At 47.0% G+C, this 25,329-nt stretch overlaps 1 protein-coding gene across 5 annotated transcripts in view; it reads left to right on the top strand.

The window, feature by feature from the left end:
• The window catches only part of kdm6ba (lysine (K)-specific demethylase 6B, a), a 92,229-nt gene extending 71,855 nt beyond the window's left edge, over positions 1 to 20,374 (top strand). For 4 of the 5 annotated variants that reach the window (XM_085759799.1, XM_085759801.1, XM_085759803.1 and 1 more), the window contains 22 exons: positions 6,640 to 6,726; positions 8,709 to 8,830; positions 9,140 to 9,263; positions 9,397 to 9,492; positions 9,714 to 9,990; positions 10,108 to 10,185; positions 10,353 to 10,529; positions 10,644 to 10,829; positions 11,111 to 11,695; positions 11,889 to 15,535; positions 15,698 to 15,824; positions 16,076 to 16,181; positions 16,386 to 16,591; positions 16,683 to 16,789; positions 16,881 to 16,949; positions 17,031 to 17,179; positions 17,308 to 17,422; positions 17,543 to 17,730; positions 17,820 to 17,961; positions 18,119 to 18,245; positions 18,413 to 18,583; positions 18,737 to 20,374. In XM_085759799.1, coding sequence (XP_085615925.1) covers positions 9,145 to 9,263; positions 9,397 to 9,492; positions 9,714 to 9,990; positions 10,108 to 10,185; positions 10,353 to 10,529; positions 10,644 to 10,829; positions 11,111 to 11,695; positions 11,889 to 15,535; positions 15,698 to 15,824; positions 16,076 to 16,181; positions 16,386 to 16,591; positions 16,683 to 16,789; positions 16,881 to 16,949; positions 17,031 to 17,179; positions 17,308 to 17,422; positions 17,543 to 17,730; positions 17,820 to 17,961; positions 18,119 to 18,245; positions 18,413 to 18,583; positions 18,737 to 18,757 — 6,693 coding nt within the window. In that variant the 5' untranslated portion in view covers positions 6,640 to 6,726; positions 8,709 to 8,830; positions 9,140 to 9,144 and the 3' untranslated portion in view covers positions 18,758 to 20,374. Of the gene's footprint in view, positions 1 to 5,760; positions 5,809 to 6,639; positions 6,727 to 8,708; positions 8,831 to 9,139; positions 9,264 to 9,396; positions 9,493 to 9,713; positions 9,991 to 10,107; positions 10,186 to 10,352; positions 10,530 to 10,643; positions 10,830 to 11,110; positions 11,696 to 11,888; positions 15,536 to 15,697; positions 15,825 to 16,075; positions 16,182 to 16,385; positions 16,592 to 16,682; positions 16,790 to 16,880; positions 16,950 to 17,030; positions 17,180 to 17,307; positions 17,423 to 17,542; positions 17,731 to 17,819; positions 17,962 to 18,118; positions 18,246 to 18,412; positions 18,584 to 18,736 lie in introns of those variants that run through there. The other variant, XM_085759804.1, reaches the window with a different exon arrangement.
• The last annotated feature ends 4,955 nt before the right edge of the window (positions 20,375 to 25,329 follow it).

A 25,329-nucleotide genomic window follows, 5' to 3' on the forward strand; every position in this document is an offset into this window, starting at 1 on the left:
TGTCGTTTCTCCTCCACAGAGTAACTAGAGAGAGCTAGGGAGCGAGGGAGGTGCACGACAACATCTGCCCTGCTGACACTCTCACAGACACACACCCGACACATCGGGCGTTAAAACACGAGTTCTGCTACGTGTTGGCACAAAGCCTGGAAATCAGTTGAGGGATTTCCCATGGTCAATCCAATTCCCCTCCATTTCAGTGACAGACATTAAGCACAGTAGTTTTTCATTTCTGAAACAGTGCTGACTGGATTTATTGTATTACAAGTGGGCTGAGTGCTGATTGGCTGCCCTCAGTGATGCAGTGAAATAGCAGTTAGTTTGTTCAGTCTCCTATGGTACATGCAGACGCCTCAGCACAGCCAGCTTGTTCAGACAGGGTGAAGGTTTTAGAGTTTCACTGGGGCCAACAGGGGCAACAACTCAGTCAGCCAAGTGTGGAATTCCACTGTGCAGTGTGAGACTTTGCTGTGGATCCCAGTCCTTCAAAGTGGGGACTGGGGCCCCAAAATCAGAACGCAAGTCCACTTCTGACGGGGTCCTCACTGGAAAAGGGTTATTTTGTGCACTGTTCTCCCAGCGAGGTGATAGTCAGAGCTGAAAGACAACAAAACATGAGTGACAGAGATAGATATAACATTCATGTAGTCAAATATAAAACTGATGAAACTTGAATGATCATTGCAATCACACAAATAGAGTAAAGAACAGATAACAGACAATAATAAACGAGTGTTAACGAAACAAGGGTTTCACATACGTTGGTACCTATTGCAAATAATAGGCCCTTTAGGTTTATATATGGAAAAGCCATTAATCACTAACATGTTTGGATGAAGTCATGGTCCTTATTATTTTATTCTCATTAGTGTATGGAGCAGCAGGGTGCTGCTGTGCTGCCAGCCAACCACCAGGCTCAGACCTCCATAACTATAAATATTGGTCATATATGCAGCTGTGGCCTGGCTCCAGGTTCTGTTCCGCTGTGTGTTGGACCCGAGAGCCGAGAGGGAAACCAGACGGGTGTAATAGGGTCCAGGAGTGAAGGGGTGAACTCACTGAGAGCCTTTACAGAAGCAGGCAGCGACTCAGACGCAGCCACAACCAGAGCAAATGGCCTAATGTAAACCATGGCAGCATTATGGGAACAGAAGGACAGAAGAATATTTTATTCCAGATTGAACCCGTCCAGAGAGAACAGAGCTGTGTTGGAGCCGAGTGGAGAGGGTGTTGCTTTCTGTTTGTCTGCTGAACCGAGCCAGAGTGAGAGGAAAGTTTTCCCACTGAGTTCAGTTCCTCTCTGTTATCTCTGGCTTGTTGCCACCGATGATGATGCCACAGTGAAAGGGAGGTGTATGAACCTACACGCTGTGTGTGTGTGTGTGACTCATGCACAAAATTAAACAAACTCTCACACCTTGGAAAGAATTTTCTTCCTTCCTTTTTTTGAACCTCCCCTCACCTCCTGTGAACACTTTCACCCACCTCGACCACGCCAGAATAAATGACTACTCAGCTCCCGACCGGCCCGCATGCATCACTACCTTCCTTCTGGAGGAGGAGAGGGGGAAAAAAGCTGAAAATATCACCAACACTGGTATTTGAGGAATCCATAAACAAGCCTTGGATGTTCTCTGGACTCGATGAACAAACAGAGCCGTCATAACAAAGACGCTCAGTCTGCGTCATAGTTGTTCTGATAAAGTCTAAATGATCGGTGCGTAATTACACCCACTGTAAGAACAACGCTGCTGCAGCCATCTGCACACATGCTGTCATTAACTACACACACACACACACACACACACACACAGGCCACTGATGAGAGGAAGAGGATGGTGTGTGTGAGGTCAGCGTGTCCTGTGTCCCAGTAAACATGTTGATCAGTGACCTGTCATAAACCTTGTAATGAGTTATTCTCTCTCTGCCTCTGCCTCTCTATCTTAGCTCAATAACTGTTAGTACAGACGCCACTGGTTCCCCTGGCAACTGTTACTACGGCACCAGAGTCTCTCGTCTTGTTTAGAGCATTTCTAAGCTAGTTGCTGTGTGTGTGTGTGTACTGGCTCTGGATGTGGAATAGGAGCACCTGGAGGGAGAGCCGTACAAAGGAGGGGGGTTTTCACTTCTGACTTCCGAGGCAGTTTTTCCAGTGAAAAGAGAAAAGAGGCAGCCAGCGCGATGTTCTGTTTTGTCCTGAGCTTTTTTTAGAGCTGTTACCGAGAGCAATCAACTGGAGAGACAGAGAAAAAAGGTTGTGGGGCTTTTGAGGTTGCTCAAGTGTGGAAATCGAGAGTGACGCTGATCAAGCCATTGTCAGCTCTCACTGAGACGCCCACATCCTCGCCGATTTCCGGTCTGTCGGGATTTATTTGTCGTTTTCCTCTCCGTAGAGTCACCAGCCAGGTGTTGAGTCATTCTCTTTTTCTGCCTCTCACACACCCGTCTTGATTCAGACACAGCAGTACCCAGAAGTGTTGTCGGTCCTGTCGAGAAATCCAGACCAGTGTTTTCTCTGTAACACTCTGGGTTTCTGTGAAATGAAGCAGGGAGCACAAGTGACTGAAAGGAGGAGTTATTCATCTCTCTCTCTCTCTCACACACGCACACACAAACACACACACTCATACTCACCATCATATGTTTGTCACCTTTTACCAGAAGCTAAAAACAGTCAGGTCAGAGCCTAGGAAAAGGCTTTTCATGTTAGCTGACTGTTGTTATTGTTGAGGAGGGCTGTGTGAATCATAATGTGGAGAAACGTGCCGTTCACACAAGATGACTGTGTGTCTGTGTTTTAACGACTGTAAGTGAAAAAGGGCAGAGCTGACTCTTGTTGTTTCACATCTGTACCGACTTATCTCAGTATCACTTCTGTCTACTTTTTACAGTCAGAGGCCTTTTTAAGATCCACTATCTCACAAATAAGGTTGATAGATTTTCAACAGGAAGCCTCTGCCCTAAAACCTTTCTCTTAGATCTCTCTCTCCCCCTCTCTCTGTCACGCACACACACACCCCCGAACCCCTGAGGGAGGCCTACTTCCTGTGGATATGACGACAGCTTCCTCTCCCCTCCGAGCTCTTGTTCCCCTTCTCTCTAGCGTCACACATGCATCTGATCTGTGTGTGTGTGTGTGTGTGTGTGTGTGAGAAAAGGAGATGTACCACACTAACCCAGTTGTGTGTTGTCAGTCACAGCCCAGATGTCAGGGTGGTGAGTGCAGCAGACAAAAGGGGCCTCATGTTTTCATGTGTTCCTGCTGGCCCCCCTACCCCCTGCTCTTCCATGTTCGGTTTCTTTTTCCACAAACAGATGAAAATGTGGGTTAACTGTTTCTGTCGGGGTGTCTCCGAGGTCCGGAAATCAACTTATTCTTAACCTTTTTCTTTTTTTAAACGCTTCTTCCGTCAAAGCTCTTCTTAAGAATGAGAGACCGGGTGGAGGAGGAGGAGGAGGTGACGAAGTCAACAGCACGTTGACAGGCTGACCACCAACAGCCGGAGCAGGACGTCAACCTGCAGCGTCTCATTGTCCTTGCAGAATCTACTCAGAGATGAAAGCAGCAGCAGTGTCAACTCAGCAGAGGGTTAATGTGAAGATTTAAAATAATCAACCCCCCCTGTGCTTTAGTGGCCTTGTCATGGCCTGAACGTAGAGCAGATGTGAGAGGGAAACATCTGAGCTAGGACGGGACCAAGTAAGACAAATAGTAGCGTTTATCTGGCCTGTTATGGCTGCTGCTGCTGCTGCTGCTGCTGCTGCTGAGGAGCACAGAAGATCTGTGTGTATCTGGTGAAGGGTCAGCTCAGTGCTCCGGCACCTGGATGGAGGCTGAGTGGTGGAGGAGGATGCTAGCAGGACATGATGGCCCATCACAGAGGTCGGATGCTCCTGTGTTTGTAAGCAGGAACAATGTTTCCTCGCTGTGTCCTTGGCTGACCTCCACTGGCCTTTTTGTGTGTGTGTGTGTGTGTGTCGGCCAGAACACTGTTCTGATTCTGCGAGTGTGTGCGTGCGTAAGGATGAGAATGGAACGACGTTAGCCCGCATCACCGTCTTGGAACGGTATGTGCTGACGTTCACACACGCACAAACAAACAAACACATGCATACATGGACACACACAGGCAGCCTGGCAACGGCGGTGGGGGCGGGCTGTTCCTCCGTGTGTGTAAGAGAGAGAGAGAGAGAGAAATCACGGTGTCTCCTCACAAACATGATCTCTATCTGGGCCTGGTTATGTAACAGCCAAATGGAGCAGAGAGGGCGAGGGAGGACAGAACAAGACGGGGGAGAGAGACAGGACCATGCTTGGCCTTTCCGTCATCCTCGGCCAAAAACTGGTGCCAGAACTTTTCCCTGGCTCTGCTGTGTCTTATCAGCCACTTCTCCAGCCTTATCTGGTCATGTCTTATCACCAGGCTCTGCTGTGACCTCACCAGCACCGTCACACACTCCAGCTGTCTGCCTTTACATGTTCAGTGGGCTGAGCCTTTGTCGTGGTTCATATGGTCACACCAACACTGCAGAGTCCAGTCCACAGACCAGCAGATCCTTCACAGTGGACTCAGTCTTGGATGTGAACAGACCAGTCTGACCTTTTTGTAATGCTGGCCTCCACCGCCTCCTTCACCTCTCCTCTCCTCTGGGGGTCCCAGTGTGGTGGTCATTTCAATTATTCACCTCAGCTTGCATTAGGCAAGGTTTCCTGTTCATATCCACAAGCTTGTGACTTTGTCTCACGTGGGATTATGGTTGATTTATTTATTTACTCTGTGTGTGTGTTTCTTTGTTAGAAGCCACAGAGGACTCAACAGAGCTCCTTTATTTTCCGTCTTACCTCTTACTTAGAGTGGTTGACGGCAGTTGGCACAGCTTTGTCTGCTTGCCAAAGCCTCCTGTTTGGCTCCGCCTCCCAGCTGATAGCGGGTGTTGCCAGGACAATAACTAACTTGCATAACTATGACAATGAGGGCGATGACAGGAACCACTCTTTGATGTCTGACGGTGATGGGGGGGGGAATTTCACTTGAACAAGATGTACCATAGGGGGAATTTTAATCTAGTATTATGTCATCTGTTTGGTAATAATTGATAATTGAAACTGAGCCTCTGTCTATGAGGAGCAGCAGTGACATGTGACAGCACCAATTCCCCTAAACTACTTTCACTTCACCTAGAATCACTTACTGTGCTGTTCCACACAGCTGCAGTGTGCTGTGGTTAGACTGAGGTTCAAGTGAAAGCAGCGAGCATTTTAACCAGATTTGAAGAGTTCAGTTGAATGTGTACAGTGCTAAGTCAAATATGAACTTCTTTTGATCAGACAAGACAAAAATGACCAGATCAACATCTTAGTATCATTTTCCTCGTCATTTATCAGCAGCTCGCGGTTTGATCTGCTCCGATTCCTCCCTCGGCCATGAAAGCCCCCTGCAGCTCGTCACATCCTGTTTGTCTATGTAAATACACACACACGTACCATCAGCCAATGCGGCACGTCGTTTTGGATGTAGATATGACATCACCGAGTCCCAGAAATTCCCACTGTTGTCACATCAGCAATGGTGCAGAAACCCGCCCCCGTCACCTGACTGTAAGTGGTGTCCCAGGAGGGCGGAGTCTGAGGCGGCGGGTTTGGGTAAGCCCTCTCTCAGCCTGCTGAGTCACCGGGGGTTCCCACCAAAAAACAAAACGCGTAATGCTGACACTCTCACTGTTTTCTCCTGTCACACACTGAACCCTCACCGGGGCTGATATTACCTCACTGCATCGCTTTGGTATCAACTGATAGAACCTGAGCTGGTATGTAACACTGTCTGCCGTCTGTGTACACGATCTGGTTTCTCACACTGTGCTGGTGGAGTGGCTGTAAGCAATGTGATAGCCGGGATAGCAACTGGAAGAGACGACCATTTGGTCACAACAGACAAACGCACACCCTCTATAAAGTGGTAGTGACCACGGTGCCTCTGTCTGCACCCTGCTGTCTCAACTCATTCTCTCTGTGGTCCATGTCTCTTGATATTTTTTCCTGAAATCTTCTATTTTAAACCTCTCAGTCTCTTCTTCCTCTATGATGCCATGTGTTGTTTTATTTTCTAACATGTTTCCGCAGTGCTGCTCTTTCACGTCTGATAGCTGACTCTGCCTGCCCGGCTCTTCCTGTTAGAGTGAGATCAGCCTTGTTTGTGCGTCTGCTCGCCGTGCTAAGCTGCAGCCAGTCTCACCATTGTGTTTTGTGAGAAGAGAAAGTGAACAAGAGCAGCAACCCCACCCCCCCTCCTCTGCTCCCGTTGTGACAGCCTCCCTGCTGATTTTACCCCTCTGCCTCTGAGCCACCCTCAGGTTTTCCACACGCTGCTCTGAAACCAGGCATTTCCTCAGAAGTCAGGAAACCAGGAGGGTGAGGGTAGTGAGGATCCACGGTGTAGAAAACCAGAAAAGAGAGGCAGCAGCACAAAGAGGTTCTTAGTTGACAGATCAGAGACCACCCTCAGTCCTGAATTGCATCATATTGTCAGAGACTTAAGGTTGATGACAGTTTGGATCATATCTGAGCGTGGTGTTAAGCCTGGCCTCATGTTGTGTTTATGACAGCTTGACATGAATGTTTTTGTCTTCTGTGTCTTTCAGGGTTGAGGAGACCCCAGAGAGATGATTGGCAGCCGAAGCTGAGACTTGACACAACTGTGAATCAATAACTTGGTGCTACTCTAAAAGGTACGCTGACACACGGGAGTGTGTTTGTATCAGTTTGTCTTGAAGCATGTTGAGTGCAGTCTTGACAGTTAACGCCGGCCTATCTTCACATAGCAGCAGCGCCTGGTGGATGATGATCCTTGCAAGGCAGAAGGGAAGAGATATAGCGGGTGGGGTGTGTGTCACTCTATAGCACAGACACACACCTCGACAATCTAAAAGTGTACAGCGATTGAAATAACCCCTACTGGGCTTTAAATAGAGGCAGAGAGATCCAGAGTCAGTGGGAGGAGGAAGGGAAGAGGAGAGGAACTGGTGGGTGGAAGGACTGCGTATGACCAGAGCTAATTTAGGAAAAGTGGTGGAAGAGTTGTGTGCTGAGTGAGAGATGAATCATAGGCTGTTAGCTCCTTTATGCATCCACAGCACTGCTGCTTCAAACACTTATCAATACATTTCCTGTATGTTTGGGGAAGCAATTAATGAAACAACATGACATCCCCAGAGCAACAAAGAGCATTCTGGGAAGTCACACAGGCTTCTTTGTATCCTCAAACCTGCCTGTTTGTCTGGTGTGTGTGTGTCCAGGTGTGTTACGGGCCTGTGTCTGAACAGATGAAACAAGTCAGGAGTTTTAGTGTTCCACTAGTTTGTAGCAGCAGTGAGGGTGCAGGTGTAAACACATCCTCAGGCTTTGTCAGGTTGCGCTTTTGTTGTCTTTTTTTGAAACATGGACTTCTTTGTATCTTGACACCTTCTGTCTTTTGTATGTGTGTGTGTGTGTGTGTGTGTGTGTTAGAAAGAAGGGAGGGGAGCGAGTTATCTATGAGCTGCTTTAATGTCTTTTTTCCTCAACTGTTCTCCTTTGTGCCATCTCAGTGTGTGTGTGTGTGTGTGTGTGTGTGTGTGTGTGTGTGTGTGTGTGTGTGTGTGTGTGTGTGTGTGTGTGTGTGTGTGTGTGTGTGTGTGTGTGTGTGTGTGTGTGTGTGTGTGTGTGTGTGTGTGTGTGTGTGTGTGTGGGAAGGTGTGTGTGTGGGAAGGTGTGTGTGTGGGAAGGTGTGTGGGCGTTTTCATGGCACCATTCCTAGTCTCCACTCCACCTCCCTCCATCCCTTCGCTCTTCTCCATCTCTATCTTTTCTCCTTAATCTATCCTTCCATCCTGTTCAGACCGTCTGTCGCTGCTGCCCCCCTCTCCCTCTCCATCACGCCTGCTGTAATGAGATTAAACCTTGGTGTATCCACCGGGCATGCACACGCGCACACACACACACACACACACACACACTTTAAACACACACCCTTCAGAGCACTGCAGCACACACATAATCATCCACTTAAGAGAGCACACTATTCTCTCTCACATGCACTAAACCAGCACAATCCTGACATGAAAATGCAGCTTGCACACTTGGCACTGCTTCCAACACCACACACTTGAGCACAAACACACACACACACACACACACACACACACACACACTTGGCATGTGACCAAGGCCTCTCACTCTCAGTCTTTCCCTCTGTCTCTTGTTATCAGGAGGCCCATAGTAAGGATTACAGTAACCCCAGGTCTGTCCTCATAGGTGAGCTCCCCACTGAGCCATCTGGGCCTCTGTAATAATCCTGTTCTGAACCAACTGGTTCACTGGCGCCTCCTACAGGCTGAATGATGCGTAGCAGCCAGCTACAGACAAAGAAGACATCATCATTTGAGACTAAAGTGGATTCATTCTGCAGCAGCACCAGAGGAGATGAAAGTGATGAACACGTCTCCTCAGTGTGCTGCTGCAGTGGCAGTCGTGGTCTTTGCCTTAGTTTCTTCTGTCCTATATTCTACCTACCCCACCCCCACCCCCTCACTGCTGGCAAGCTCTCCAACCCACACACACATACACCCACCAACTAGCCTATATAATACAGAGCCCACTGGCATTTATTGAACGTTCAGTGCGTCTGTGTCTCCTGTTCTCACAGTGGCTCTGCTGTTCTCTGTGTCTGCAGCCAACAGGCTTTTAGGTTCCTGGTGCTGAAGACAGAGGAGAGGGACAGAACAGATCTTCTCAGTGTTGGAGTGAGGCCCTCTCTGTGCTGCAGTGGAGGGCTTCACAGACCTCGCTAGTCTGGTAAGTGTCAGCACTCTGATATCATTTCTAACCATGAAGCGCTCAGGCATGTTAGTGTAAAGTCATTACATTACTAAGGCTACAGTATCATTTTAATGGGCTCACCAATGATTGTAGTGGAGTGAGTTTTCCTGCTTAGATGAGAGGTCGACCACAAACACTCGACTGTTAAACCATGGTAGTGTGTGTTTGTATTCGATTCTAAATAAGCTTTAATTGCCACCTTGTTAAAAAGCTGAGGGTGACAGTATGTCTGTGAATGTGTCTGTGCATCAACATTAATGATGTGACTGTTACCACCCCCCACAGGCTGGATGCATCACGCAGTAGAGCAGTTTGGCGGGCGTGGCACACGGGATTCCTTCCCTCTGGACGGACTCAGCCGGGGACCATGGGCTCCCGTGGGCGGCCGCGCCTGGCCACCACCTGCCAGGTCTGTAGCCATGACAACAGATACACACAAACTTTCAGAAAGTTCTTTGTCAGCTCAAATTCACCAAATTAAACCGCAGAGCAAGAGGTTTTGCTCAGATAAACTTAATGTGAACGTACTGTGTCGTCATCAGGTGTTCGCCTGGAATGAACCAACACCAGCTCCTTCCCCATCTACCTCCTGGTCCAATGGGCGGACTCAACCATTCCAGTAAATTCTTTAGTAATGGGTAAGTCATGCACACATTCACTAGTGACAGATGTAAATCTAGAGACAATACATATTTATATATCTTTTATAAAGAAGCATTTTATGGAGCTAATTTATTCCCTCATTCTGGTGTGGGCGGAGATGTGTTTTGTTTAGTTTAGTTTAGAATAGTATTTTAGAAATGTCACCATGTAGCCTGCTTTGTGTCATTGAAGATCAATCTGTGTTGTGTCTCTCCAGGCCCATGAGAGGAGGTGAGAAGCTTGAGCTCCCACAGCCCATATTACCAGGCCTGCAGAGGGAGCAGAGACCCCCTCCTCATCTTCATCCTCCACCTCCTCACAGAGCGTGGGAGCAACTAGGCCAGCTGTATGAATCTCACCTTCCTCCTCAAGGGCATCCTGCCGTGCCCCTGCCCAATGAACACACACTCCGTCTCCATAACGGAGGCTACGCTGGCAGTGGGGGGCCACCCCCCAACCCACATCTTTCCCACAGGCCCAACCAACTGCTGAAGGTGAGGGACAATCACAGAAGACATTACTGGAGACTTAACACACCAGAGTAAGAGTGTGGTTCAGAGACAAGGAAAACAAAATCACACGTTCTCTGTTGTCTTTGCTGTGTGCTCTAGTTTGGGGGTCCTCAGGAGCAGCATGTTCCCCGGGGTCCATCATTGCTGGGAGATGAGATGTGGGCTCAGGTGCACCAGGTAAGAGCTCTAATTGGCTGTGATCATGTTTCATCATCCACACAGACTCACAGTCCCCATCCAGGGAGACGACTGATGACAGTCACTCAGTCACTCAGGCTGTGTCTTCACTGAAGTTGTCTTCATCTGTCACAACACTGATCTTCATTTCATTTTTGTGTTGACAGCAGAGGGGCTACCCAGGGAAGATGCTAGGGGGTCAGCTGAAGAGACCAGGCCCTCCATTGGGAGAGCATTCGGTTATCCAGCACACTCCTCCACCATCACTGCACCCGTCATCCCGCCCTCCTCCTGCAGCCGAGGACTGTCCCAGCCCCAGCAAGAGGAAAAAGAGTTCAGATCAGGTATTGGACAAGAGCAACAAGTGTGGTGATAGTTCCATTAGTTCCTTTTGTTGAAGTTATTCAAGTTTGATTTGTTTGATTGGTGAATAATGTCTTGTCCTGCTCCGTGTGCAGGTATCCCATCCTGGGCTGCAGCGTTTCTCTGGTCCTGGCCAGTCTTTATTGTCTCATCACCAGCAGCAGTCAGTCCACCACCACCCTCCTAAACCTGCCTTCTGGAACCCACTTCACAAAGACAACAGCACTCCCTGGCAGCCCCACACGTCTGACCGCAAGAACCCACCATCACAAGAGTTCCAGGTCTGGACACTATGAAAATATCACTTCATTGATGATATGGTACCTAGAGTCAGGGGTTAATATTTTACCACTGACTATGATCAATGAGAGAGCGTTCATTGATTGAATGGTGCCATAAAGATGCATTGATTCTATTGGCTGTGTGAAGCCAATAGAATAGTATCGGAGATGGATTAATCTCCTTTCGCCTGTTTTGTTGAGTGCAGCAGTAATCACATCCTTTGTTAGTGCTCTATCACTCTAATCATGTGTCTTCCTGCTCTTTTGGTGTGTTTTCACAGGACACCAACAAACAAGGAATGGGCAGCTACACCCAAAAGTCCTCCCCTGTCTCCTCCACCCCTTCAAACCTCTCCCCTCCACCAAACTCCTCTTCTGGAAGCTACAACCAGGGATGTGCTCCTCAGCTCCAGAAAGACACGTTCCAAACTCAGGCTGCAAACCATCAGTCCCCTCACTCCTCCTACCCCAGCTCCAGCTCCAAACTGGGACTGGCTCCACCCTGCCGGGTCATGGAACCGCGTGGCCCTCACAACCAGAGAGGCCCTCTCATCGGGGGCCAAGGTGGCAGCCATGCTACCTCTTACACGGCATCGACCCCAACCAGAGGGGATAGAGATCAACATCTACATGCCCAGTCATCACCAGCAAACCCCCCTGCATCTAGCAACAGCAGCAGCAGCAGCAGCGGCGGCAGCAGTGTGCCTTACAGCCACTTCCAGCCTCATCCAGGGCTGGGGCACCAGGGTCCCCCTCCTCCTCCGCCTCCTCCTCCTCCTGCCAGCAGCACCTCAGTACCTCAGCAACAGCAAAGTGGCCCCCAAGAGGCCTGGAGATACCAGCACAGGCCCAGCAGTCACTCCCTGGTGAGTTCAGGTCACTCATGCTGTAGCAGCTCATTTACTGTGTTGATATTAGATCTTTCATTCTGCTGCTGTCAGTGTTAGACAGGAAGCATATTTACTCTGAACTGAAGAGGCTTAAATTTGAACAGTAACCCAGATGCAGTTGTTTAGATAAGGACCGTTGTGAAATTAACTGATGTGCGTGTTTCTCCAGGAGTCGGGCATCTACAGGCCTCCAGGACTGCTACCTCAGCGCCAGCAGAGCCACAATCAGGTCATGGACAGTCCAGGTCCCTCTCAGCACCACCATCACATCAGCCCTCCTCTGCCCACAACCAACTCCACCCGAACACCTGTCATCACGCCCAACGTCCCCATGTCCCAGGTCTCCAGCTCTGTCAGCAGCTATAGCAACATCAGCAGCTTTAGTGGTGCAATACGGGCTCCAGTCTCCAAGGCGACCACATCGCCCCCTGCTGGCTGCTCTGTGAACAGTGGAAGCAGTAACAACAGTTGGCAAAGAGGACGAGAGCCAGTTCTCCAAAACTCCACCAGTGCCATCATCAGCTCCGCCTCTCAGCTGGGCGCTCTGCTGCAACCAGGCTGTCAGAGAGGCCCACCTCCCCCCGCCACCCAGCCGCACCAGCAGGGACACACCAAGTCCCAGCCCATGAAGGAGAAGACATCATATTATCCCAAGGCTGGACTGGAGCAATCGCCTGCATTTTCCTCATCAGCATCTTTGTTCTCCTCAGGGCACCAGAGGGCAGGAGACAGTGTAATAACAAGCAGAGTCTCAAATCCACTTCCTCGCCCCCCTACCACGTACTGCCCACCTCCTCACCCCTCTGCCCGCCAGCCAGACTCTGCACCCACACGAACCTACTCTCAGTCCCAGACCCATCCACCAGCTCCAGCCCCGGCCCCCCAGTCCATCGAGGAGGCGCTGGACAAGCTGGATGCTGAGTTAGAGGGACACATGCAAGCTGAAGAAAGGAGGAAGAGGGACAGAGAGGAGCGAGAGAGAAAAATGAGAGAAGAGGAGAGGCGGAAGAGAGAGTTTGAGATCAGACAAAAACAGGACGAGGAGAGGAAGAGGAGAGAGCTGGAAAAGAAGGAGGAGGAGAGGAAAAAGAGAGAACAAGAGCGACTGGAGGAGGAGAGGAGAAGGAGAGAATGGGAGAGGCAGGAGCAAGAGAGAAAGAGGAAGCAAGAAGAGGAGAGGAAGAGAAGAGAGGCGGAGAGGCAAGAGGAGGAGAGGAAAAGGCGAGAATGGGAGAGACAGGAGGAGGAGAGGAAAAAGCGAGAATGGGAGAAGAAGGAGAGGGAAAGGAAGAGGAGAGATCGGGAGAGGCAAGAGGAGGAAAGGAGGAGGAGAGAGGCAGAGAGGCAGGAGCAGGAGAAGAAGGCAAGAGAACTGGAGAGGCAGGAGGAGGCGAAGAAAAAACAAAGAGAGCTGGAGAGAAAAGAGGAGGAGAAAAAGAGGATGGAGTGGAAGAGGCAGCAGGAGGCGTGCAGTGCAAAAGGCAAAGAACAGACTGCTATTGAAAATCTGGAGAGACTGTTCTCCAGCAGCTCCTCCACAACACCCCCCCCTCCCCGCCTCTCCTCTGTACCTGCACCTCCTTCAGGCCGATCGCCCCCCAGTGCCCAGGCTTCGCCCCCTTACCCCTGGCTGAGCCGTGGCGGCGTACTACCTTGTCCACCGGGCCAAACACCACCCACCACCACTCCTGCAGAAAGGCTGCGGCCGCCCCCCCTCACACCTCAGACTGAGTATGCCAGAGAAAAGCAGAGGCAGAGGGAGATGTGGAGCAACAACGGCGGAACGACATTCAGTCCCTCATCAACACACAATACCTCAGGGATGAACCAGCTGGTATACCCCAACAAGCCCCCGGCAATGCAAGCCGCACCCCCCCAACCCAAAGACTCAACCAGGGAGAGAGACAGCAGCCAACCCTCTCTCCCTACCTTGGCACTTAGAGAGCCCCCTAAGCTGTACCAGGCTTTCCCAAGAGAAACCCCTCCACCAAGACCCCCACCGTTATCCTCCAGCAGCTCCAGCTCCACAGGGGGAATGCTCCACAAGCGCGTGACAGGAAGTCACAGCCTGGAGAAGACCAGCAGCAGCGGCAACGACTCGGACAGCGCTCAGTTTGAGGAGGAGCCCTCCGAGATGTCTACACTGCTCCCTGACGGTCTGGCCAACATCATGGCCATGCTGGACGAGTCCATCAAAAAGGAAGAGGAGATGTACAACAGTGAGAAGGCCGGGCCTCTCCTGGACAACTTCTCTCTGAATGTCCAGCCCGTCAAGAGCTACCTTTGTGCCCCTGACCTCATCCCAGCAACCAGGCATCAGCCCAACCAAGAGGACTTTGGATCCAATCCTCATTCCAGCCCTCCTGTGCTTAGCCGCCAAGGCTCCCTGGCATCTCCCTGCAGCAGGACATCGTCCCTCAACGAGGATGATGAGGACTACCTGAAACCGTCTCCAAATGTCTCTAAACAGTCCTTGGACATAGGAACGGGAGTCGGCAACACCAACTACCGCCACAGTGACCTGGCCAAACTGTATGGCCTCCCTGAGCGGACCAAGAGCGAGGTGGATGAGGACGACGACGAAGAGGACTCTGAGACGCCCTCTTGTTCTCCACCACCCCAAAGACCCCACCTTCACCAAACAGGTGTCAACAGCATGTTCAAGTCCCTGGCAACAGTCCTAGAGAGCCAAAAGTATGCATACCGAGGTGGGCCTTTTGGGAGACCACCTCCATCAGCTCTGGTTGGGGTCAAATATTCCTCTTCACTGTCACTAGGCCCTGATATCTGCCGCCAGCAACAGGGTGGCTCTCCCACATCAGATTCAACCAATCCACCACTGAGTCCAGCTGTCCCTCCTGTGAAGAACTGTCCTCCTCAGCTAGAAGACAAGAAACTGAAGATAGAGGACGCTGATGTCTGGAGAGATAATGGAGAAACAACAGAGGAAATGATCCACATCATCAAAAGGGAGAGCATTCCTCCCATCAAGACTCTCAAGGTGGTGAAGGAGGAGCAGCGGTTGAAAACTATCTCTGAGTCTTCTCTGGACGAGTTAGGAAAGAGCTGTGAGGCCATGCTGAGCAGACAGTCGCTTCCCAACAAGAGCTCTCTTGATAAACTGGACTGTCATGGCAGACTGGAGGAAGGCCACAAATCTGAGAAAGTCAAGGAGCACAGAGACAAAGACAAAAACAGAGACAGGGACAGAGACAGAGACAGGGAGAAAGAGAAGAAGAGAAAGCACGGTCACAGCAGCAGCAGCAGCAGGAAGCATGATGACAGAAAAGAAAAAAAGAAGCATAGAGAAAAGAGAGAGGAGATGGCCTTGTCCTCCTCCTCTTCATCTTCATCATCTTCCACCCTTTCCAGCTCCAGCCACAAGCGGCACAAGGATGGCAAGAGCCACAAGGAGAAGAAGGATCGCAGAATTCTCGGGGACCTCAACCTCCAGAGCAAAGATGGATCAGAGAAGAACCGGAGTCACTATGACTCAGAGAAAAAGAAACGCAAGGAGGCATCAGGAGCCAGCTCCACCAGTGAAGGAGAGCAAGCAGAGTGGACCTCTCACAGTTCTGGAGAAAGATCTTCTGAGCACAGAAAAGGCTCCGAGTCTGGGTCTTCATTAGGTTCCACGGACTTCCTGAAACTGAAGGCACTGTCAGACGGGCCGCCCAAGGAGCTGAAGATCCGCCTGATTAAAGTGGAGAGCGGGGACAGGGAGACGTTCATTGCCTCTGAGGTGGAGGAGAAGAGAATCCCACTGGAAGAAATCACCATCAAGAACTCTGCCATTGAAATCATCAGGTCCTGCAAGTAAGTGTCCTAAACTGGAACATGTCCTGTTATGGAGATTAATATAAAAGACTGTCATATGTCATATATAGTTTATACATGGGTATCATTCAGCATCATTCTGTATTAAATACACAAGTAGTGTTGCACTTTCATGTCAACATGTTTGTGTTGCTGTTCCAGGGGAGCCAGGGTCAAAGGGAAGTTCAGAGAGTCTTTCTTGCTGCCAGCTTTCTCTGTGAAGCCCATCATGTCTTCAGAGGAAAACATCCCCCGAGAGAAACTCAACCCTCCTACACCCAGTATCTATGTAAGTCACTACATCAACTACATGTCTCTGATGTGAGAAATGAACATTTTATTCATGGTAATGAGTCACAAGTAGCTGAAATAAATCTTCCTACAATGGAAATGTAAGGAAGCACTTCACTGTTAAATCCCCACAGAGTAAAAACACACAACACTACACAATGCAGAAAAAATCTCTTTTAACTTGTGCATGAAGATGATACATGAGCAGTTTGTGTTGCTGTGTACTAAAATGGTTTTTCTTCTCTGTAGTTGGAGAGTAAGAGAGATGCCTTCTCCCCTGTGCTGCTCCAGTTCTGCACAGACCCCAAAAATCCTGTTACCGTCATCAGAGGCCTGGCTGGATCACTACGACTAAGTAAGTTCACACACTGACTGGCTTAACACATTGAATTTATTCACATGTAAAACCCATGGTAATCTCTCTTGATTGAATAAATGGTGAATCTAATTGTGTGTTTTAAACTAATATTTGGCTCATTAGTTATAGTCAGATATACTCTGTATTTGATGATGCACAACTCCCTCACTAGCATAATAATCATGTTCCCTTTGTGTTCAGACCTGGGGCTGTTTTCTACAAAGTCCCTGGTGGAGGCCAACGCAGAGCAGGCGGTGGAGGTGAGGACGCAGGTGCAGCAGCCTGCTGATGAGAACTGGGACCCCAGTGGAACAGGTCAGACGTGGCCCTGTGAGAGCAGCCGCTCCCACACCACCATCGCCAAGTACGCTCAGTACCAGGCCTCCAGCTTCCAGGAGAGTCTGCAGGTACACAGCACCCCATGACTGCTGCTTGTTTTACTCCCACCACGTCATAATCCATATCAGTCCAGCTGACACATGTGCTCTGTGTCCTCAGGAGGAGAAGGGCAGTGATGAGGAGGAGGATGACGACGATGAGAAGGAGAAGAAGCCTTCCATCACTTCTGAGGCTCCCAGCAAGGACGGCGCTAAAGAAAGCAGCAGGTAAAGTCTGACATTAAAACAGCTCAAGGTTTACTGACACACAACACTGTGTTGTCACGTTAGTAATGCTTTATTGTTCTCTGTTCCTCAGTGCTGAGCAGAAACCAGTCGGGAAGATCATTAAATTTGGCACAAACATCGACCTGTCAGATCCTAAGAGGTGAGCAACTCACAGCTACTAGCATGGTGTCCATGACTACAGGTGACAGCTGATGACTGATGAAACATGTCCTCTGCTCAGGTGGAAGCCTCAGCTCCAGGAGCTGCAGAAGCTGCCGGCCTTTATGCGTGTAGCATCCAGTGGAAACATGCTGACTCACGTGGGACACACCATCCTCGGCATGAACACTGTCCAGCTCTACATGAAGGTCCCAGGGAGTCGCACACCAGGTAGAGCACATTACACCTTCAGTTCAACAGCAGTATACATACGGTACATATGCTAATAAGGATATATTTGACTCGAAAAAGCAAACCCTTTGACATATGGCTGAGCAGACTGTGTCCATGTTCAACAGGTCACCAGGAGAACAACAACTTCTGCTCGGTGAACATCAACATTGGTCCTGGAGACTGTGAGTGGTTCTCTGTCCATGAGAACTACTGGCAGGCTATCAATGACTTCTGTGAAAAGTTAGTAGCTGACACAAATGTCAGAACACATCATTCACTTTGTAACAGTATATGGACCTGTGTATCAATAGTGAGTGGAGTAAGGGGCAAGCCATAGTAACTGTATCACCCTCTGTCCAGACATGGAGTAGACTACCTGACAGGCTCCTGGTGGCCCGTGCTGGAGGACCTCTACAAGGCCAACATCCCTGTGTACCGCTTCATCCAGCGCCCTGGAGACTTGGTGTGGATCAACGCTGGAACTGTCCACTGGGTTCAGGCGGTGGGCTGGTGCAACAACATTGCCTGGAATGTTGGACCTCTGAATGGTGAGATGAGCACCACCTAGTGGTCAAATACAGAAAGAGTACTTTTGAAGACTTAACATTCATAAACACTGCTTCATGTGCACCTGCAGCTTACCAGTACCAGTTGGCCCTGGAGAGGTTCGAGTGGAACGAAGTCAAGAAGGTCAAGTCCATCGTCCCCATGATTCACGTGTCCTGGAATGTGGCACGGACGGTCAAGGTCACAGACCCAGACACCTTCAAGATGATCAAGTGAGTGTTATGGCAACAGCAAAGTATATGATTCATAGCTTAAAGTGCGCTGCTGCATACTGACATACCACCATACATATATGTTACAAAGCAGAGCTGCAGCATTGGTTTACCTTCTGGTTAAATGTTAAGGCTGTCTCTCTCTCTCTCCTGTCAGACACTGCTTGCTGCAGTCCATGAAGCACATCCAGATCCTGCGAGACCAACTGGTGGCTGACGGCAAGAAGATTTCCTATCAGAGTCGAGTCAAGGACGAGCCTGCCTACTACTGCAACGAATGTGATGTAAGTACCACTCAAATTATTAGGTGCAACAACCCTGTAATAAATACTGTGTTCAAGAGGGTAGAAGTGTTTACTCCACTCAATTTCTACATAACCCTGAACCCCATAAACATCTACTGTGACCACAGAGAGAGGTGTTGATTTGACTGTGTGCTCCTCTGTCACAGGTGGAGGTGTTCGATTTGTTGTTTGTGACAAGTGAGAGCAACAGCAGGAAGATGTATGTGGTTCACTGTGAGGACTGTGCACGTCAGCGTAGCCCCAACCTCAACAACGTCGTGGTGCTGGAGCAGTACCGCATAGAGGAGCTCATGAACACGTATGACTCCTTCAACCTGGTGAGCAGACACTTTACCTCGTTTCCTGTTGTCCCACAGTTGTTCAGTGGTTTCATTTCCAACCTGGAACAAAAACCACAGCCAATGAAACGTTTTGAAGTAACCTCACTTGAATGATGAGTACATGAACTGTGTTGTCTCTTGTCTCACCAGGCCTCCTCCTCGTCCCGGTGACAGCGCTCCCCTCCTGCATCTCCTCAGCCATAACCAAAACTCCTGCCAGCCAGGAAAAAAGACACAGTTTCACTTTGGTTTTCAACTTGCCCATTTGTTATTTAAGATCATTTTTGCTACTACTACTGCTAATACTTGCCGAACAGCCAGTTGAATACGTTTACTCATCATTACTGTTTACAAAAAGAAATACCAAGCCGCCAATAAAAATACCAGTTTACGCTCAGATGGTGCTTTCAAACAGAAACCCTGGCAACAGTGAAGTTGACAACCAGGGGGCAGTTGGTGCTGCCATTGAACAAACTGTGGAGGGTAGTTGATGGCATGTTTCTGTCAGTACCAGAAAGAACTTCTTCTGTTATCGTTGTCGTCTTGAATACTGAAATTTGTACAAGCTGTTTGCAATTTTTGTGGAGTGCTGTCTTTTTTTAAATAATTTATTGTTTTGTTTTTCTAAACTAGATCAGCCTAGATATATACCACATTGGCCTTGTATTTAGAAAAGAGACAAAATGAAAAATACTAATAATACAGATATGAACATTTTTCTAAAGCATTAAGAATTTAAAAAAATTGTTTGGAATGCTTCAAAACATACGGGTTTAACAACTTTGGTTGTTTTGGGGGGAATTTAATTTTTGTTCTTCAGATTCTTGTATGTGTTGTAAATCTCTTTTTTTTATCATTTATTCTTTTTTTTCCTCTGGAGATTAATATTCAGTTGTCACACATCATCAGGTCTTTTTTGTTCATTTCTTTCATCTCTGTATGAATCTTTTTAAAAAAAGAAAAAAAAATCATTGTCATCTGGTGTTTGTGTGTTGTACCTCTGATTGTTCTGTTCCGATATGCAGACTTAGTATTTCCTGGATTTGTTTTGTTTTTTTCTTTTTTGGCATTGTACATTTAATTTAAAAAGTTTCCTCTATTTATTGGATATCAATGTTCTCTCTTTTTTAATAGGGTTGTACAAGTTTGCAATTTTTTTTTCTTTATTTTTTATGGTGACCGATTGCTCTGTAAGAACTGAAATGTTGGGGTTGTGTGTCCGTGGGAGTGGAGGCTGCTGTTTCTCTGGTGCTTGCCTCTCGACTCCTGCATTTTTCTCCTGATATATATTAAATGATATCTTTATCTTGAATATAACGCCACCTTTCCTGTAGACGATAGGCACACTGCTCACGTAGAGAAGATGACTAATGGAATGCTGTGTTTGTATGCTCGTTAAGGAAAAAACAAAACTACTTTTTCCAAAGTGTTTTGAGAAACGGTAATTTTCTTTTATTATGTAGGGGGCTTTTAGACCAGATTTTAATGATTTTATGATATTATCTGTTGAATATGATAACGGGATAGATGGTGCTAAATGTTCTCTTTGAACAACCTTTTTTCTGTTTGTCTTCTTAAAATGAGAATTCTATTTTTCCTGTTGCAATATTACCTTAACCTTTTCCTTCTCTTTGTGGTCATTTATTTATAACTGCACTGTTTAGAGAATTCACACAGACATACTTGCAGACACACACACACCAAACTGAGCCAGACATGTCTTAAACACTTGTGAATTTGTGTGACATTACTATGACTATTAATAAACGCTTTTTGATAAATCCAGAAGGGAGTAGGATTCTTGTGAGTTTCTTCTGTCATCCTGTCACATCAGATCAGATCCACCTCTACACATCAAGTCAGCACAGACTGTACAAGCAGTACAAAAGAATCACAAAGTTGGTGCTTGGATGCATAAACAGCCAGTCCAACTTAACCATCATCAAGAGCAGAACAAAAGTCAAACAGCTCTCATCTGATATGACACACAATGAATTCAAATGTTACCACAATGATAACATAAGACAAAGTCTTTCTCACACACACACTACTGTGCATAAGTTTCAGGCACATAGTGAAAATAAAATGTGGTTTAAATGGCACCAACTCATCATTTCTAGAGCATCATGGAGAACTTGGCTCAGTCTCTAAATGTAATGACAGACTTACTGTCGATATCAGGCCACTAGAGAAGCTGTACAACTCACTCTTCATGTCATCTCACACTGCTACTATTGGAGAGTGATCAGACACCTTCCTGATGGTGCTACATGAATCTAAACATTGAAAACGAATTCACTGGAAAAATCAATCCAAGATGAACGTGTACACAAGACAGTGTTCAGAACAGACATACAGTGCCAAAAAAGTATTTGCCCCCTTCCAGATTTCTTACTTTTTTGCGTATTTGTCACACTTTGCTTAAGATCCTCAAACAAAATTTAATATTAGACAAAGGTAACCCAAGAAAACATACCATTTTTCATTTTTAAGGGAAAAAAGCTATCCAGACCTGGCCCTATGTGAAAAAGTAATTGTCCCACATGTTAAATCATGACTGTGATAAACCTAATTTTTTTGAAAGTAGAATTTCATCCACACCCAGGCCCGATCACTGCCTGACCACAGATGTAGTGGCACCTGTTGATTCAAGAAATTACTGTTTGAGTGAAGTGAAGGAGGCGGAGAGATCTCAAACAGCAACACATCAGGCCACGATCTAAAGAACATTCAAGAAAAAATGAAAAAACAAAATCATTGACATCTATTTGTCAGTGTAAGTGTTACAAAGCCAATTCTCAAGCATTGGGACCCCAGTGAACTACAGTCTTTATCAACTAAAAGAAAGCTTGGAACAAGAGATGGCCACCTTGCCAAAATACTCCAAGTATCCAGGAGGTCACAAAAGAACCCAGAACAACTTCTAAAGACCTGCAGGCCTCACTGGCCACAGTAAAGGTCAGTGTTAATGACTCAACAATAAGAAAGACACTGCTCTCTCCCATAGATGCAATTTTAGTGGTATTCACCTAAACTAGGTGAAAACCACTGCTGAGCAAAAAGATCACAAAGACTCAGCTTTTTTGGTTTGGCTTTAGCCAAAAAAAAAAAAACATCTGGATGATCCCCGAGACTTTCGGGAAAACATTTTGTGGACTGACAAGACAGAAGTTGAACTTTTTGGAAAGTGTGTGTCCTGTTACATCGGTTGTAAAACTAATAGAGCATTTCATAAAAAGAGCATCATACCAAGAGTTAGACATGATGATGGTGGTAGTGTGATGGTCTGGGGCTGCTCTGCTGCTTCAGGACGACTTGCAGTAATTGGTGGAACAGGTCAAACACTCTTGGATTTCTCCATTAGTGGATAAAGGCTCTCACTGTGGTTCACTGGAGTCAAAGCTTTAACACTTTCCAGACTGACAATGATTTTGTTTTTTCATTTTTTCTTGAATTTTCTAGATTGTGGCATGATGTGTTGCTGTTTGAGATCTCTCGCCTCCTTCTCAAAGGAATTGTAAATCGAAAGCAACTGGACTTGGTAGGAAGACGTTTCACCTCTCATCCAAGAGGCTTCATCAGTTCATGCTCGCATCTGGCCAGGCTGGTCCTTTCAGCCTCCTTCACTTCACTCAAACAAGTTCTACTTTTTTTTTTTTTTAAGTATATTTTTTGTCTTTTCGCCTTTATTTGATAGCACATAGTAGACAGACAGGAAAGGCAGAGAGAGGGGAATGACATGCAGGAAAGGTCTGCCCGACGCGGGATTCGAACCGGGGCCGCCTGCATTGAGGACTGTAGCCTCTACATGGGGCGGCCGCTTTACCCACTGCGCCACGCACCGCTCCAAACAGGTTCTACTTAAGTGATTTCTTGTTTCAACATCAGGTCTGGGTGTTGATTGTGTGTTTACTTTCAAAGAAATTAGGCTGTTAGTTCATGATTTAACATGGGGGGCAATTACTTTTTTAAACAGGGCCAGGTAGGTCTGGATAGCTTTTTCCCTTAAAAAAAGAAATCATCATTTAAAAGCTGCATTTTATGTTTCCTTGGGTTACCTTTGTCTCATATTAAAATTTGTTTGATGATCTTGAAAAATATGCAAAAAAAAGGGGGCAAATCCTTTTTCACGGCACTGTTAAATAAATACATGGATCCAAGGTTTCAAACTTCACTCTTCCTCCCTCCACCTGATCTTTGTCCACTGCACATCAGCCAGCTGTCCTTCCTCTTACTAACACCTTGCATCTATTTAACCTCCACTGCTACAATAGCAAGTCATATCTGAGTGCTGATGAATGTTTAGCACAGCTTTGTCACTCATATCCTCAACCCAGAGCTTGCTATTGTTAGTTAGGCGCGTGAGAAAACAAGGGTCGAGATAGAAAAGTTTCCATTTTGACATCAGCATCCAGGGTAAACTAAGGAAGGAGATTGTACAAGCAGCAAACCTTCACAGACAGCAGAGCAGGAAATAGCAGGGAGCAGTAACAAGGCTGCCCAGACATCAGTTTCCTTTAAGACAATTCAAAACAGAAGCCAAAAACACTGTTGACCTTAAAAACTAAAAGCACAACACTATTGCTTGGGCACAGATTAGTGAAGAAGCAAAGCGGTTTATTGTTCATTTCTAACTAATTATGTGTCTTTTAATATATAGCTATTTCTATCTCCAACGAGCATTTCTAGTTGTCTTGATGTCAGCACAAATGTCCTGACATACATCAGTTACTCAATCAAAAGAATGAATAAATCCTACTTGAATAAATCAGTAGAATCAGCAAGTTTCAGCAAAGATGAGACTAATCGAAAGAAGTATTGGAAAAGTTTCCTCTTGTATGTTTTTAAGTTTCCCTCAAAGAGCGGTCACTGACCCTGACTGAGTGTTCCCAGGCAGATGACTGATGATAAGCTGGTCAGCGCATCCTCAGGTCAAGTTAGGGGCCGAGGTCAGTGGAGGGACAGAGCACTGATGGACACACTGAAGGAAATCCTGCCTGAAACCACACAGGAAGACCAGCTCCATCCGTATGTCCATCCACCCTGCTGCAGCCAGGTGATGAGAGGGTCAGCGCTCCTTCCTCCACAAAGACTAAAGACTTGAGCGGGTCCAGTCACCACCACATGGTGTAATCATGATGGACAACACTTTGAAGTTTGTTTATGCTGCTCTTGTACAGGATGAGATGAAAGATTGTGTAGTAACCATTTCATCTGTAATGACAAGTCTCCCGAAGGAGAGAGTGTGTGTGAACTATTCTGTCAGCACTGACGCAACAGCAACAAAGTCAAACACTCAAACACAGATCACCTACTGACAGACAAGTGCCACCTGCTCACCCTTCACTGTAAACCTCCTACTGCATGTAGACATAAAACACTATTATTAGAGACCTGTATCCAGTAGCGACATGACAACAGTATCTAGACATGTGAGCCTGAAAAAAGAACAGGAGGCTGCACGGGGACCAAAGAAGAGCTGGAAGTAAATAAACATTTCAAGCTCAAAGAGGAGGAAATCGGGTAGAAAATCAGCATCAGACAAGACTAATTATTGAGCTTATGCTCTGATCTTCTTATCACTTCACTGATTAGCGTCTCCATAGTTTCTTTGTTCTTCTTACTTCATCCTCCTGTTCTCATCCTGTGCTGCAGAGGATCCAAGCTCTTATCTAAATCACATCTCTGATAATGCTTGTGTATTTCATCATGCATTGTAAACAGTGCAGACTGACGTCTTATTTGGCCTCAGAAGATCATGTATGTGCTGTGAGGCTGTCAGCTGTTTAACCTCAGCCCTCACCTCTGCTGTACAGAATAAATATCATAATAAAGAATAAAAACATTAACCAACGTATGAAGCTTCTACAGCTTCGCCTCCACAGACTCTGCTCCCAAACCACACATGATAAAACTGTTTCCAAAAGTTTCAAACTTCACTCAATTTCAGCAGGATAATTAATACAATTTTATGTTTCAGTGTTTTTCACCTAATTTGTCTTAACCCAACAACAAGAACTAACAGGATGTTTTCAGCACCAAGGTAAGAGCACTTAGAGACAATGTCCTTCAAGAGGAGGAAACAGGACGATGACACTGTTTCCTCTACTTAAAATGTCATTAAGAGAAACCCTCTCAACTCCACAGGTGTGAATCATTTACAGCCAATTTCCCCTGAAATCAATAGTTATTGAGTGATTGAGTTATTGATAATAATTTAGCTCTGGTTAATTTAGTTGATTTAAAACATTTACCAGAATAAACAAGATCAGCAGCCTCCGAGACGGTCTGAAAACACACGGTCACTTTTAAGCATCCACAGTGGACATTAATGCAGCGACTGCACCAACAGGTCCACAGCAAAAAAACACAGATGCTCACTACATAAACTAAAGCGCCTTTGGTCTCTTTCAGATTACTTTACAGCAAACGACAGGAGGAGGGTGCTGTTTTTCCAAAACAGTTCAACCTTTCTTGAAGACACTGCTGATGGAAGGAATCAGTCACTCCTAAAAAACGTGCTGTGTTCATAAAGAGAAGCTGCATCGACTCATTCACAACAACTTTAGCTCCAACAACCTCCTCACATGACATCTGCCTTTCAAACTCTACTGAACCCAGTCAACACTTAACTGAAGCAACACTTGTACATGAAACTACTCATGAGAGGTCTTGGACTAACTGACATATCTGGAGCCTTACCAATACAGATTAGTTTTGTTAGTGATCATCTCAAGGATAGA

Source organism: Trachurus japonicus, chromosome 18 (genome assembly GCF_045865225.1).
Source record: "Trachurus japonicus isolate A0001 chromosome 18, Traja_1.0".
Taxonomy (NCBI): Eukaryota; Metazoa; Chordata; class Actinopteri; order Carangiformes; family Carangidae; genus Trachurus; species Trachurus japonicus.